This window comes from Xenopus tropicalis, chromosome 6 (assembly GCF_000004195.4).
Source record: "Xenopus tropicalis strain Nigerian chromosome 6, UCB_Xtro_10.0, whole genome shotgun sequence".
In the NCBI taxonomy this organism is placed as follows: domain Eukaryota; kingdom Metazoa; phylum Chordata; class Amphibia; order Anura; family Pipidae; genus Xenopus; species Xenopus tropicalis.
In genome coordinates this window covers 72043957-72060598 of record NC_030682.2, presented here as the reverse complement: position 1 = coordinate 72060598, position 16642 = coordinate 72043957, and the positions used below count along the sequence as shown (strand labels likewise).

The 16642-nt window shown below is 38.2% G+C and overlaps 1 protein-coding gene across 3 annotated transcripts in view; it reads right to left on the bottom strand.

The window, feature by feature from the left end:
- Positions 1-16642, bottom strand: part of atpsckmt (ATP synthase c subunit lysine N-methyltransferase) — a 90678-nt gene that overhangs the window by 15384 nt on the left and 58652 nt on the right. For 2 of the 3 annotated variants that reach the window (XM_012964674.2, NM_001016023.3), the window contains 2 exons: positions 14852-14989; positions 12172-12222 (listed from right to left, as the gene is read on the bottom strand). In XM_012964674.2, coding sequence (XP_012820128.1) covers positions 12172-12222; positions 14852-14989 — 189 coding nt within the window. The remainder of the gene's footprint in view (positions 1-12171; positions 12223-14851; positions 14990-16642) is intronic. The other variant, XM_012964675.2, reaches the window with a different exon arrangement.

The window sequence follows — 16642 nt, the reverse complement described above, 5'->3', positions numbered from 1 at the left end:
TTTTCATTAACGCAACTTTTTTGTGCTTTGCGTCAATTTGTGCGACAAAATCGTATCTGTCACAACGACTATGAATGTTTCGGAATTCATTCAAGCTTTGGTATCGTGACTTCTTTTGGCCAGGTTGGAGCTGCAGAGTGCCATTGAGTCCTATAGAAGGATTCCAAAATCATGCATTGAAGGTTCAAAGTCAGAAAGGTTTCCGTGCCGTGCCGTGCAGGCGAAAGCAAATCCAATAACGAATATGGTGAGAAAAATAAAAAAACAAAATCACAACAGCAGTGAAAAAAAATTAACATCACCCTCCAGTTTTTATAGGGTGTGTGGCCAATCACCCTATAAATACATCAACCAATACAAATCCATCTAAGAAGTGTAGCAAGTGAAAACCAAAGTTAATCAAAACCAAAGTTAACAAATGTGCTGACCCTTGCAATAAAGAGAAAACCATTAAACAAAATATAATATACAAAACAATATAAAAACTACAAGTATTCAAGTATTACGATGAACTCCTACAATAGTGGAAATGTTTACAGAATCTGACACATTAATATCAATATTTCTTTAGCAAGATTTAGGCACTATATTATGTTTTTAAACAGGACTAAAAAATAGACCTGTCAAAAGGTGTGGACAAGAGAAAAGAAAAAGGAAAAAAGTTTTTTTTTTTATATATACACATATATACACAAAAAGGTTCCATCTTAAGATGCAGAAATACGTTTTTTTTCATTAAAAAAAATGCAAAAATTGGGTACAAAATGTATTTGGGTACAAAATGCACCACGACACCCAATTATTTCCTCCATGACCAAAGACTTCACACAGTGGTTCAAACTTCCCCTTACTCTTTGGGGTTGAATCAATATTTTTAAAAAGGTTTATCTGCCTAAATTCCTGTATGTTCTCCACTATAATCACTTAAAGAATCTTACTTCCATGTGTATATGAAACATTAAGTCGCCAAGAGAAGACTGGGAAAACTTATGCCCACCTACAGGTCATAGTTACATAGTTACACAGTTACATAGGGTTAAAAAAAGACCATTGTCCATCAAGTTCAACCCATCCGAGTAAACCCAGCACACAACCTATACTAACCAATCTATACACTCACATACATAAACTATATATACAACCAGTAATACTAACTGTAGATATTAGTATCACAATAGCCTTGGATATTCTGCTTGTTCAAAAACTCATCCAGGCCCCTCTTAAAGGCATTAACAGAGTCTGCCATTACTACATCACTAGGAAGGGCATTCCACAACCTCACTGCCCTCACCGTGAAAAACCACCTACGCTGCTTCAAATGGAAGCTCCGTTCCTCTAATCTATAGGGGTGACCTCTGGTGCGTTGATTGTTTTTATGGAAAAAAAGAACATCCCCCATCTGCCTATAATCCCCTCTAATGTACAGAGTAATCATGTCCCCTCGCAAGCGCCTCTTTTCCAGAGAAAACAACCCCAACCTCGACAGTCTAACCTCATAGCTTAAATCTTCCATCCCCTTTACCAGTTTAGTTGCACGTCTCTGCACTCTCTCCAGCTCATCCCTTGAGTCAATGCCCTTTTTTATACAAGACAGCACTTTATTTGCTGTAGTAGCCACAGAATGACACTGCCTGGAATTAGACAACTTGTGATCTACAAAAACCCCTAGATCCTTCTCCATTAAGGATACCCCCAACACACTACCATTCAGTAGATAGTTCGCGTTTATATTATTTCTACCAAAGTACATACCTTTGCACTTGTCAACATTGAACCTCATTTTCCAGTTTGCTGCCCAGTTTTCCAATTTTGTCAAATCGCTCTGCAAAGCGGCAGCATCCTGCATGGAACTTATAGTTTTGCACAATTTAGTGTCATCAGCAAAAATAGAAACATTACTCTCTATGCCCTCCTCCAGGTCATTAATAAACAAGTTAAAAAGCAAAGGACCAAGGACTGACCCCTGCGGTACTCCACTAACCACACTGGTCCAATTAGAAAATGTTCCATTTTACCACCACTCTTTGTAATCTATCCTTCAGCCAGTTCTCTATCCAATTATAAATATTATGTTCTAGCCCAATATTCCTCAATTTGATCATTAACCTTCTGTGAGGTACTGTATCAAACGCTTTAGCAAAATCTAAGTAGATGACATCAACTGCCATTCCAGCATCAAGGTTCCTGCTCACCTCCTCATAAAAGGCAACTAAATTAGTCTGGCAAGATCTGTTACGCATAAAACCATGCTGGCACAAACTAATAGTATTGTGAACTGCAATGTATTCAACTATCCTATCCCTTATTACCCCTTCCAGAAGCTTTCCTACTACTGATGTCAGACTAACAGGCCTATAGTTTTCAGGCTGAGAACGAGGTCCCTTTTTAAATAACGGCACCACATTAGCAATTCGCCAGTCTCTCGGCACCATGCCAAACCTCAACGAATCCTGAAAAATTATGTGAAGAGGTTTGGCAATCACAGCGCTCAGCTCATTTAACCCTTTAAGTGCCAGCCGAATTCGTCAGTTCCCCCCAGTGCCAGACGTTTTGTAAACATTCTGTGCTCTCTCAATATAGGGGCTTTTACTGGGGGCAGGGTTAAGTTTAGGTAGGCAAACTATATATTGTTTTTTTCAGGAGAACCTGAGCTTTCCAAATCTACCTGAGTTTTTGTGTATTTCCACTTCTGGAACAAGATTTAGAGCTTGAAATACAAAAAAAAAAGAAAAAATGCTACTTTTCATGATATAAGGATTTCTACCAGAAACATATTTTATTTTATGGACAAAAATTCAACTGATTTGGAAAGCCTCATGTCTCCCGAATGTGCCAATACCTGATATGTATAGTTTTATTGAGATTTCTGACTTCTATAGATCAAAAACTCCCAGCAGTAAATTACTAAATTTTCAAAGCATTACAGCAGAATACGGCATACTTTACATTCCAAAGCCAAAAATCCTGGAACATTGGGTTTACCCCAGGAAACCATACATTTTTGAAAACTACACATTCTGACGAATCCGAAATGGGAACTATGTCTTCAAACTCCTAAGTACCAAACGGCAATGCTTTACTGAATTTATAAAAAATTATGAAAATTCTAAAAAATCACCTCAAATCTTCCACTTTCAAGCACCTTATCTCCCACATAACATTAGGTACCAAGAAAACACACCCTAAATATGAAAGCCAGGGGTCCACTGAATGGTTTGATGCCCATTGTGCATAGGATCACCGATGTATCTGGAATTTAGAAACCCCAAAAGGAAGTTAGTACATACAAATTGCCCAGGAGATCTCTTTTGCTACTGAAAATTCAACACATTTACTGCATTTTCTGTGGGGTAAAAACACAAAAAAATACATTGACCCCCCCAAAACCATATATTTTTAGAAAGTACACATTCGGACGAATTCAAAATTGGTACCCATGTCTTTCTACTCCAAACTACAGAGTCACAGTGCTTTCCCAAAATTGCTAGATTTGGTGAAATACCTGAAAATCACCTCAAATCTTCCACTTTCAAGCACCTTATCTCCCACATTACATTAGGTACCAAGAAAACACACCCTAAATATGAAAGCCAAGGGTCGGCTGAACAGTTTGATGCCCATTGTGCATAGGATCAGCACTGTATCTGGCATTTAGAGACCCCAAAAGGAAGTTAGTGCATACAAAGTGTATACACTGCAATATAAGCTACCGGCATGTGCATTATGCGGCATAAGACCCCCTAACAGTACAGAGACCCTAGAAAACTATACAATTTCCAAAAGTACACAATCTGACAAAACAAAAATGGGTAAATACATCTTTCTACTGCAAACTACCAAACTACAAAGCTATTCTAAACAGAACGTTTTTTTTGACATTTCTGAAAATCGTCACAAAGCTTGCATTTTACCCCATTATGTGCCCCCACATTTTGTACCGTATCAACATAAAACATTCTAAATATGAACGCCAGGGGTCTACTGAACAGTTTGATGCCCTATATGCATAGATTTACCAAACTATGTGGGGTACAGGGGCACCCAAGTAAAAATAGTGCATATAAATTTTCACATAAGACGCTCCGGCTCATGCAGTTTTTGAACCCAGTATGTGTATTATGCGGCATAAGATCCCCTAACAGTACAGAGACTGTAGAAAACCATATATTTTCTGAAAGTACACATTCTGACAAAACAAAAATGGGTAAATAAAACTTTCTACTGCAAACTACCAAACTACAAAGCTATGCTAAACAGAACTGTTTTTGTGACATTTCTGAAAATCGTCACAAAGCTTGCATGTTGCCCCATTATGTACCCCACATTTAGTAACGTACCAACATAAAACACTCTAAGTATGAACGCCACTAGTCTACTGAACAGTTTGATGCCCAATATGAATAGATTTACCAAACTATGTGGGGTACAGAGGATGCCAAATTGAAATACAGCAGACAAAATGTCCATGTGCAAAGACAAGTAACAAAGAACAATGTAAAAAGCAATAAAATTGATAAAGATAAAAAAAAAATCACTAAAATCATTTTTTTTTTTTGCCTAATAATATCTGCGGGCAGAATAACAGTTTGAGTATTTTGGCTAGGGCAAATAAGTTTTACAGACAAAGTCAAGCGAACAACTATGCAAAACTGAAAATGCTATAAAATGGCTAAACATGCAGTAAAATACCCAAAAATCCACCAAAATCACAGAAAATGTAGTAGAAACACCAAAATAATACACAAAAGGTATTGCGCAGTGCGGTTAGCGAATACACTATCCGCAATGGCAATAAAACATTTTTTTCAGGCAAGAATAAAAACGATGCGATTAGAAAAAAAAAAAAATTACAAAATTACATAAGTGTGTAAGTGTGTGTGTACATGTGTGTAAAATGTGTTTTGTGTCCATGTGTGTGAGTATGCAAGCAAGTGTGAGTTTTCTCTAAGTGCTGTAAGTGATGAATGTTTGAAAACCTCCCAAAAATGCATGTGTGTGTGTGTGTAAGTGTGAGTATAAGTGTGTATTAGTGTAATAAGTGTGTGATTGTGTGTTTGTGTGTATTTGCCACTTACTTGGGGTCTAGAAGATCAGGATCTGCAGGAGAAACTCATCTGGCACAGCAGCAGTAGATCATGTGAGGAGGCGTGTCAGGAAGCAGGGGGGCCAGAGGGGGAAGCTGCAGAAGGGAGAGGAGCTGCCGGCAAAGCCATGAGGATGGCAGGTGAGTTGTATGTGGCCCCTGGGCGATCGCTACCCAGGGGCCACTCGTTCCCCACCTCTGACTTTTGTCTGGAGGCTGGGGAACGAGTGGGGAGCGAAGGAACGGCTTGAAAAGCCGTTCCTCCGCTCCCAAAACCGGAAGTGCAGCAGGACGTAGAATCTACGTTCTGTGGCACTTTGGTCCTTTGATACACAGGACGTAGATTCTACATCCTGTGGCACTAAAAAGGTTAAAGGAACAGTAACACCAAAAAATGAAAGTGTATAAAAGTAACTAAAATATAATGTGCTGCTGCCCTGCACTGGTAAAAGTTGTGTGTTTACTTCAGAAAGTCTACTATTATTTATATAAATAAGCTGCTATGTAGCCATGGAGGCAGCCATTCAAAGGAGAAAAGGCACAGGCACATAGCAGATAACAGATAAAACACTATTGTATTCTACAGAACTTATCTGTTATATGCAATGTAACCAGTGCCTTTTCTCCTTTTTCCAAGCTTGAATGGCTGCCCCCGTGGCTACACAGCAGCTTATTATATAAATTATAGTAGTGTTACTGTAGCAAACACACCAGTTTTACCAGTGCAGGGCAACAGTGCATTATATTTTTATTACTTTAAAGCTCTTTCATTTTTTGGTGTTACTGTTCCTTTAATACCCTGGGATGAATCCCATCCGGTCCTGGACCTTTGTTTACCTTTACATATTCAAGTCTCTTTTAGAATTTCCTCCTGAGTGACCCATGTGTCAGTAGCTAAATTACTAGAACTGGGTATATTAAAAGGGAAGCCTTCATTAGGTGGCTCCTCAGATGTTTAGACAGATGAAAAATAAGAGTTCAAAATTTCTGCTTTTTCCCCGTTCTCATCAACCAACGTACCCCCCCGTGATAATAAAGTTCCCACCCCTTCTTGCTTTATTTTTTTACTATTCACATAATTAAAAAATAATTTTGGATTCTTTTTACTCCTAGCTGCAATATCCCTTTCCATCTCTATTTTAGATTGTCTGATAGATTTTTTGCATGCTTTATTTGCTTCCTTGTACCTGATGAAAGTTTCCACTGTCCCAGCTAACTTGAATGCTTTAAAAGCACGTTTTTTATTACCAACCTCGACCCTAACTCTTTTATTCAGCCATAAAGGTTTTGCTTTGCGATGCCTCTCCTTACTTACAAGGGGAATATACTGTTGTGTATACCTGCAAAGCAATGTTTTAAAGATGTTACATTTTCCTTCTGTGTCTAACCCCATGAAAAGCCTTTCCCAGTTGACACATTGCAGAGATGCCCTTATACTGCCAAAGTCTGCACGTCTAAAATTGAGCGTTTTAGTTACTCCCTTATAGAGCTGTTTCTGTAGCATTATCTCAAAGGAGACCATGTTGTGATCACTGTTCCCCAAATGCTCACCCACACAAATGTTAGAGATAAGTTCAGTATTATTAGATATTACCAGGTCCAAAATAGAATCATTCCTAGTAGGTTCTTGAACCACCTGAAATAAAAAGTTGTCATTTAGCATGTTTACAAACCTACTAGCTTTTTCTGACTTAGCCACCCCATTACTCCAGTCAATGTCCGGATAATTAAAGTCCCCCATAATAACAACTTGACCCAATTTTGAAGCCTCCTCCATTTGCAAAAGTAGCTGGGACTCATCCCCCTCATCTATACGGGGTGGTTTATAGCATACACCAATGATCATTTTCTTTGTGACCTTCAGCCCTACTGAAATTTCTACCCAAAGAGATTCAACGTTTTCATTGGTAATGTCTTTATTACATGGCTTTAAATCTGACTTTACATAAAGACAAACCCCTCCACCCTTTTTAATCACTCTGTCCCTCCTAAAAAGCGTATACCCATTTAAATTCACAGCCCAGTCGCATTTTCATCCCACCAGGTCTCAGTGATACCAATTAAATCATAATTTTCAATACATGCAATAGCCTGCAGCTCCCCTAATTTACCCGACAAGCTACGCGCATTAGCCAGCATGCAGCGGAGATTACTACTTCTTCCTCTGATGCTTACATTAATAAAAGGTCATTAATCATTAATAAAAGTTAAAAAGCAAAGGACCAAGGACAGACCCCTGCGGTACTCCACTAACAACACTGGCCCAATTAAAAAATGTTCCATTTACCATCACTCTTTGCAATCTATCCTTCAGCTTGTTCTCTATCCAAGTATAGATATTATGTTTCAGGCCAGTATTCCTTAATTTTATTATTAACTTTCTGTGCGGTACTGTATCAAATGCTTTAGTCTGGCAAGATCTGTTACCCATAAAACCATGCTGGAACAAACTTATAGTATTGTGATTTGCAATGCATTTAAGTATCCTATCCCTATAGTTTTCAGGCTGAGAACGGGATCCCTTTTTGAATAACAGAACCACATTAGCAATGAGCCAGTACCTTGGCACCATGCCAGACCTCAATGAATCCTGAAAAATTAAGTGAAGACTTTGGGAAACCAAAGCGTCGCGTATGCCATCCCTCCGGTAATATAAATTCTTGTCAGTGGGATAGCATGTCGGGTAGATTAGTTGCCCCCAATAGCGGGCGACTAATCTCCTCGTGTGCCACTGCCCTAATGTTTAATCTAAGGTTGTAACAATAATGTAATACCATCCTTTGCATCACTAAATATTGTGGCATTTGCAGTGTACTATGTGTTGTGCCTGTAAAACCTGTCATTCTATGTAATGTCCTGGAAACTGCTGTTTTCTTTGTTATCTGTATTAACAAAAATAATAAGTTTTACCTTAAAAAAGAATTCACTTTTAGTACAAAACTGAACATGGTATTGGCTTCTTGAGAGTCAGGAAGGCATTTTTTTCCCTCTGAGGCAAATTTGCAGAGACATCAGATGGGTGTTTTCCTCTAAACCAATGTAACACATCCTTTTTACATCTTGGTGCACCGGTTCCCAGGGATATTCATGCATGAACGCGTGTCCAGGCATGTCCTGACACAAACTTGTGTTTGGATGTACACACACCCTGACACCACCGCGTGCATCCTAAAGCCGTGACAATACTATGGGCCAGTTTTTTAAAAGGAAAAAGGGGAAAATAGCACAGTTCCATTACTATACATCCTTCAGAATAGGTTTGCCAAAAAGAAATTTTGAATAAAATATAGACTGAAATAAGGAGTTTAAATAAAAAATGTTAATAATGCCCTTAGGCAATCCAGAGTAAACTTAAAGTGTAAACAGTTTACTAGCAAAAATCCAAGAACTGGTGTTACATAAATCCAGGATTAATTCTAGAAGATGATTAATTCTTGGAGATGAGCAATTACGGTTAGAAGGTATTCCCTTGTATTATGGTCACCAAAATTAACAACATTTTACTGTGTAGAAACAGCATTGTGCTAACTGATTTGGGATTCCATGCAGATACTATTGTAAGTGTTATTAGAGATTATGTCTGGCATATAATGGTAAAATACACATGGAATATTTTTGAATTTATACTTATTTTTAGAAATGTTTATCTCTATCACAATAAACAATATTTGAACCCTATAATGTAACATGAGGAATATCTCCAGAAATGCAGTAATGTCCACAGATGCTAATTAAAGGACAAGGAAAGGCTGAATATGATAAGGAGTCCAGGGAAAGAGGGGAGAGAAGGCACACACAACTGATACGTGCATGATACGGAAAGTTCACACATGTGCAGATGAACATTAAGGGGCACATTTACTAATCCACGAACGTCCGAAAAGCGTCCGAATGCGTTTTTTTCGTAATGATCAGTATTTTGCGACTTTTTCGCGAATTGTCGCGAATTTATCGAGTGCTCAATACGAAAAAATCGCAACAATTCGCAAAAGTCATAATGGCTATGCAAAAGTCGCAACAATTCACTAAAGTCATAATGGCTATGCAAAAGTCGCGACAATTCATTAAAGTCATAATGGCTATGCAAAAGTCGCGACAATTCGCTCCTGGTAAAGATGGCGGCACAAACTCCTAATGCAGAGAATACATAAGTGGAGAGATTAATGCCTTTACAAATGGATTTTTCTAAAAAAGGTTGCAATCTGGGAGAGGAGAATAAGAATATTTAAATAAGCAACTTTGTAGAAACAGCATTTCCTTGTCCTTTAACTGGACCCATCTTTCCAACTCAGGCTACTAGCTGCCCTACAACTCCATCTAAAACAACATCTTCCCACTCTATGATAAGCTATTTTGTACTCTCCGTTAACTAAACATACTGCTACCTTCCATGCAACCAAAGTTCAAAGCAATATCATTTATACAAGGCACATATTGGTAGCAAGTAATGACATTGCTTTACAAGGCAGGATTAGCAAATATTTCATTCTTGTAATTTATTTAGTCCACTAATTACTTCTGTTCTATTAGAATTTTCATAGTACAAAGGCATCTCCTATGTAATGGACACTGATATCATGAATTAAGCTAAATAGCTGCTTTTATAGATGTATTCTTCAAAGAACAGTCATTTTACAAAAGGTTGGCTTTGAGTAATGAAGCTGAAAGAACCATAAAGCTACTGATTTTAAGAGAGCACTCTTGAACACTTAGATATTTGTAGAAACTATAGGGCAGTTATTTAGCACAGAGACACCTCAGCGAATAGGTGGTCTGGTCATATTTTAGATTAATGTATTAGCTTCATCTTTAGTTCATGTTTTATGTCCAGTTAATCCAAAAATAAAGTAATAAGTTAATTATAGAATAATAAAAAGTCCAAGCAGAGTAGTAACATATACTAAAAGTAAAAATATGATACATTAGTTCAATTCAAATACAGTCATTACTCAAACCCTAAAAGTAGGTCTCATAACAAGAAGATATCCTTCATCCAATTAAATGCTAAAAAGTAGCTACTTTTAAATACAAACAAATAAATTGATCTACTGCAAAATAAGTTTGAAGCTGACAAAACCAGGTTTCCACAATTCTGTGCTTCACTATTAAGATTAAAAATCTTTGATATTCCATTCACAAATAATTATAATTTTTCTAGAAAAAAAAATACACTGATAAAATGATTGACCTCTCTAGAAAATTACATAAATCAAGTGCTTGTAATAGTCACGTAGCCTATATTTTCCTATTGACAGTTTTGACCAATTTTCTATTGCAAATGGCTCCAATTGTCCAAAATTTGAAGGATGCTTTCTGCCGACAGCAGTTTTCAGATGTCTCAACAAGTGTTTTTTCATATTTAGATATGGACAAAGCTGACCGCTTCAGTACAGTATAACAGTACAAAAGTAAAAATTCCTGGACGCTTCATGAAGTGTGATTCAGCTTTCTGCCACCGGATTCCATAATGCGCTTCAAAATACCTTGGTAATCGCCTGACTTCTTGTTGTCTGAAGTCTTTTTTTTTTTGTTAACAAAGAGATGCTGTGCTTTGCAATTTTATCTCATCTGTCTACATTACCCAGAAGGATTTATGTTTGCTTAGGTATGTTTTGGTGAATTTCAGTCAAGGTTTCTTATGTTTCTGTAAGCGGTGCGGTCTTATTGGCTCCTAACATAGAGCTCCATTTCACTGAACTGGTGACAAATAGTTCAAGTTAAAACCCTTTGCCTGAAGGTTAACGTGAATCTGTCTGGCAGTGGATCCAGGTTCTTTTAACACAATTTGAAAAATTCACTGCAAACCTTTCAATTGTACTCATGTACATCAAGGAAGATTGGCTACAGTGCCATATGCAGTAGGATACAGCCGACTGGAGGATGCGAGCAGGGGGAGGCAAGTTGTATACACAACAGGAGCACACGAGTGGGAGTGCTGACAAGAGGCGAGTGGATACACATAAGGACACAGCTGCTGGGGGGGGAGACACAGAAGGACGCACCATTCACTGAAACAAGTATGTAGAATGTAGCAGGTGTATCTCTGTAAATCTTTCATTAGGTAAGCTATAAATATAGCGTTTTTACATAGCAATAGTAGTACTATTTAATAGTGTGCTTAATAGTTTTTATCTTTCCTTGTCCTTTAAACAGGAACATTAGTCTCATCTACTTAGATAGTTCTCTATTTTTCTTTCTCTTCTTCTTGTTCAGAGTGGTGCACATAGATACAATACAGAAAAATGATTAAAAAAAAAAACCTCTCTATTCAAACAGGCTGAATTTTATTCTTCTTTTATTGAAGGCACCTGCAACTCACAGACAAGTTTACTTACAACTTAGAGGAGAATTGTTTGCTTCAAATTCAAATATTTCTTACAACTTCTAAAGGGCGCCATAAATTTTGATCAGCCCATTTTACGATGAGTGAAATAAAAAGATTTCACTTTTTGAAGATATTTGATGTTGTTAGACAACAAACATATAAAAATACATGAGGACTATATAGCAATATTATTTTCAATATTTTTCTGGAAAAAAAGTGCAAAGACACATACAGAATGAATGGCCATACAGAATGAAAGGCAACTAGATCTGGGGTGCACACATATGGGGTACACCTTTTTGGGGAGCAGCATATCCAGGATTTCGATAAAAAGTTTCACAAACATCAAAGATATTTTTGCAAGATACAGATTTATTTAAAATTTTCAGATGAATCAATCCGAAACAATTATGGGAATTAAGGTAGGATAAACAAAGGTAACACAATTTTAATTTAATATCTAAATACACTGATTATGTTTATTATTTGGCTGAAAAATTGGCGGTTGATTTTATACCTATTTTTTTAAACTTGGAAAATATGGTAGAAACTTTTTTTTATAGAGAATACAAGGAAAATGCTGTGTGTTAGTCACTTTTTTCACTTGTTTAATTAGCTTGTTTTATTTAAACAGTATAATATACAGTATATTTTAAAATAAATGGTCTCCTAAACCATAGGTCATAAATACACAAAATACAGAGTTAAGTAAACAATACATTTCTTATTCCAATTAAAAGTGCATTCATGCTATTATTCTTACCATTTGTGGCACACCAAAAATGACAACATTTGGATACTGAGAAAAACTGACCTATAAGAGACAATTTCAACATTTTAGAACTAGGTTTACTAGAGTAGACAACAACAACAAAGCATGCAGCTGTAATGTTTTACAGATAAAAATAACACTATAAATATTAACATTGTAGATTCCTAGCCAATTCCAGTTGAATAAGCTGTTTTAAATCAGATTTTGTAAGCCAGAATGTTAAAATGTGGCATTCATTGAAATGTGACCCATACTCTATAACAATGCTGTCCAACTTCTGCGGTGCCGAGGGCCGGAATTTCTCTTGCATACATGGTGGAGGGCCGCTAATGGAAGCCAGTTTTGACCACTCCCCCTTTAAACCACACCCACTTCAAACCACATCCATTTTATCACTATAGTGGTAGTGCAGCAAAAACCCAAATGCTTCTTCCTCACTCACACCATCATTCATATGTGAAAGAATTATATTATGTCATATTAAGATGTACCCTTAAATTCATATGCCTCCTCCTCCCCTGTGGATAGCACAGCAACCCCCAGCATATAATTACACACCTTAGGGACCATTTAATCACTATTTCCAACTGCTAACAAACTCCCAAAACAAACCCCTGCCAGGTTCACCTCCCACAGGCAGCATAGGGTAGGCAGAGTATGGCACACACAGGCAGCACTCTGCCTGCCCTACCCTGCCTGTGTGTGCCATACTTTGCCTGCCCTATGATGCCTGTGTGTGCCATACTCTGCCTGCCCTGCCTGTGTGTGCCATGCTCTGCCAGCCCTATGCTGCCTGTGTGTGCCATACTCTGCCTGCCCTGCCTGTGTGTGCCATGTTCTGCCAGCCCTATGCTGCCTGTGTGTGCCATGCTCTGCCAGCCCTATGCTGCCTGTGTGTGCCATACTCTGCCTGCCCTGCCTGTGTGTGCCATGCTCTGCCTGCTCTATGCTGCCTGTGTGTGCCATACTCTGCCTGCCCTATGCTGCCTGTATGTGCCATATTTTGCCTGCCCTATGATGCCTGTGTGTGCCATACTCTGCCCCATGCTGTCTATGTGTGCCATACTCTGCCTGCCCTGCCTGTGTGTGCCATGCTCTGCCAGCCCTATGCTGCCTGTGTGTGCCATACTCAGCCCTACCCTGCCTGTGTGTGCCACGCTCTGCCAGCCCTATGCTGCCTGTGTGTGCCATGCTCTGCCTGCCCTACCATGCCTGTGTGTGCCATACCCTCCCTGCCCTATGGTGCCTGTGTGTGCCATACTCTGCCTGCCCTACCCTGCCTGTGTGTGCCATATCCTCCCTGACCTATGCTTCCTGTGTGTGCCATACCCTCCCTGCACTATGCTGCCTATGTGCCATACTCTGCCTACCCTATGCTGCCTACACACAAGCAGCATAGACCAGGCAGTATATACAATGTCTGAGGTGTGAACAGGAGAACAATATGGATGATTACAGCCTGAGCCTGAGGTGTGAACACTGCAGGGGGTAAACAATGCAGAGATTAGAAGGTGTGAACAGTACAGGAGATTACATTTTTAAACAATGCAGAGGGATTACAGCCTGAATCTGAGGTGAGAACCATGCATGGGGCCAGTTAAGATCAGTACTGATGCCATTTAAAGCTTACACAAAGGTAAGCCATCAAAGCAGCCAGACAGGTGGGGGGCCACACAGAGGGGGTTCGCGGGCCGCCAGTTGGACAGCACTGCTCTATAACATCTACAGATGGAAAATACTGACCTGTTCCTCCTGCATTATCTCCAAGATACTGCACACAGGCATCTATATATTTTCTTCTATATGCGAGTGTCAGCCCCAGTTGCAATGTTTAAATATATATATTTCTACATTTCTGTGAAAAATCATTGCTAGTTATGCTGACCTCTTCTTAATTTTACAATTGAAGATTCATTAACTTTCCTTTTTATCAGTGGCAGAGGTTTCTCCTCACTGTAATCGAATAGTTGGAATCATCTAGAATGCTTGGGACCTGGAGCTTTCCATAATTTACATCTCCATACTTTATGTCTACTTAAATATAAGTTAAACATGGGTATTACTTGGGGTGGTTCGCCTTTCATTTAACTTTTAGAATTTTATGGAATGGCCAATTCTAAACAACTTTTCAACTGGTCTTCATTATTCATTTCTCATAGTTTTTTAATTATTTGCCTTATTCTTTAAACTCTTGGAAGCTTTCAAATGGGGGTCACTGACCCCTGAGCCAAATAACTATTGCTCTGTGAGGCTACAGTTTTATTGTTACTTTTTATAACTTAATTTTCTAGTCAGGTCCTCTCCTACTCATATATTAGTATCTCATTCGAGCCCCTCTCTGGTTGGTAAGGTAATTTGGACTTAAGCAAGCAGATAGTTGTTGAAAATCTGAACTGGAGAGTTGCTTAACAAAAATTGAAATAATTAAACTACAAATAATAATAAAGACCAATAGGAAATTGTATAATGTATTACTCTTTACATTATACTAAGATAATACATAAGTTAACGCTAATGTGAATAACCCTCTTTAACCCATAAAGAATTAGCTGTTTGGACATAGAATAACAGACAGCCATGAAGTTAATATACTGTATGTACCCGATGATCTTGTAAATTATGTTCATGGAAAGAAACAACTTTATTTATGTTTAAAGCATGCTTTGCATACCTTCCATAAATCTGTAATATAAAATCTGGTATTATGGTGTACACCTTCTCTCCATGCACGAAAACGGGAATACCAAACAAGCCATGGATTTAATTCATAGCCAACAGCTTGGAAACCTTCCTTTGCTGCAGCTATTACCTTGAAGAAAGAGGAAACAATATTATACATAAATTAATATATAATCTAGACTTTTTTTGTATTTTTGTCAAGATTATACCATCACCAACAATACTGTGAGTGTAAAACAATAGCATAATAATACTACCAGAACAGGTACTACTCCAGAACAGGTTTGGACTGGGACTCAAAATAGGCCCTGCCATTACAAGTACACAGAGGCCCAAACAGTCTCCACCAAATCCACTCAATAGTGACTGTTTCTATAGCATCTTACAACTGCCCTGCTGGCATTTGCCAGAATCCACAGATTACCAGTTTGGGCCTGCCACAAAAAAAAAAATCTAGATTTTGACTGTTACATTTACCCAAAAGCTTGTACAGGCTTTTTCACAACCAAGAGAGTGTAACCTAACTTACAGAGTCTACGAAAATAACCATAAATTAAATGCAATAAACAAATAACCTTGTTGACCGTAAAAACGTATTTATCTGACCAACAAACATTTATCTGACCCAAAAAATCTTGTCATGTAACAAAAGATTTTATAGGATCTGACAAAATCTAATCCCCACATCTTTAATGCAAGTCAGATAAGATAAAGTCAGGTCTATATCAGCCACCATCATATTTCATCTTGTCAGATGCAAACACAGCAGGTGTCACGTCAAAAGGCAAAGTTTACATGTAGTCCACGTATCAGACTTTTCTATCAGTCCCATTATTTTTTAAACCATGCAACTACATTTAACCTGTAGGATGCATTTTTGTCGATCCAACACCATTCTACAAAATCTCCTGTGTAGTTTAGCTCTTGTATGCTAACCACCTGGGTCCTGCCCAACCCCCTTTCCGCTGGTGTAACTATAGAGCAGTGATACAGAGCAGTGATCCCTCTTATTTGGCACCTCCATAATACTTGTGTTGCTCTTCAAGTCTTTTTACATTTCACTGTGGCTCATGAGTAAGAAAGTTTGGGGACCCCTGCTATAGAGGAACAATAAAATAAATTATAGAGGTCTGCTTAAAAGAAATCCTCCCACTCCAGGTGCTCTCTTACCTGCGAGGCATGGAGCAAAGGACATGGGTTAGCGGAGAGCCAAATAAGATTGGCTATGCGCTGGGCCTCTCTAAAGATTTCTTTGTTTCTGTCTAATGAGGAAGGGTAAAGGATATGACAGCTCACAGGCTTTCTGGATAAAATAATCTAAACACAAGCTCTCAGTCTAAGGAATTGTCCCATACGTATATTGCATATAATATGTGGGGGATAACAGGAGAACACCTGCAGTACTGTATTGGCTGTACATTCTTTCTTTAATATCCCATTAAAAAATACATGAATTGTAATTCCAAGAATGTTATTTACATAAGAAATAGTTCCAAATTTGTTTCTATTGTGTTAGTCAAGCATAATGAACTTTATTTACATAGTATATGTAAATACGTATATGATTGTATATGACAGTATATGATGCTTTGCATCATCTCAAAGTCTTATATGCACCAGAATGGGGGACCTTATGCCCATGCTCAGGCAACAAAGTGGGGAGCGCAATGACATCTAGAAAGTGCAGACTGGAAGTAACTGCATGCCCAACCTCTATTCATTAACTTTTTTTTCAGACCCCCTTCAGTCTTGAGTTATGGTTTACCTGGAAGACATTCTATTT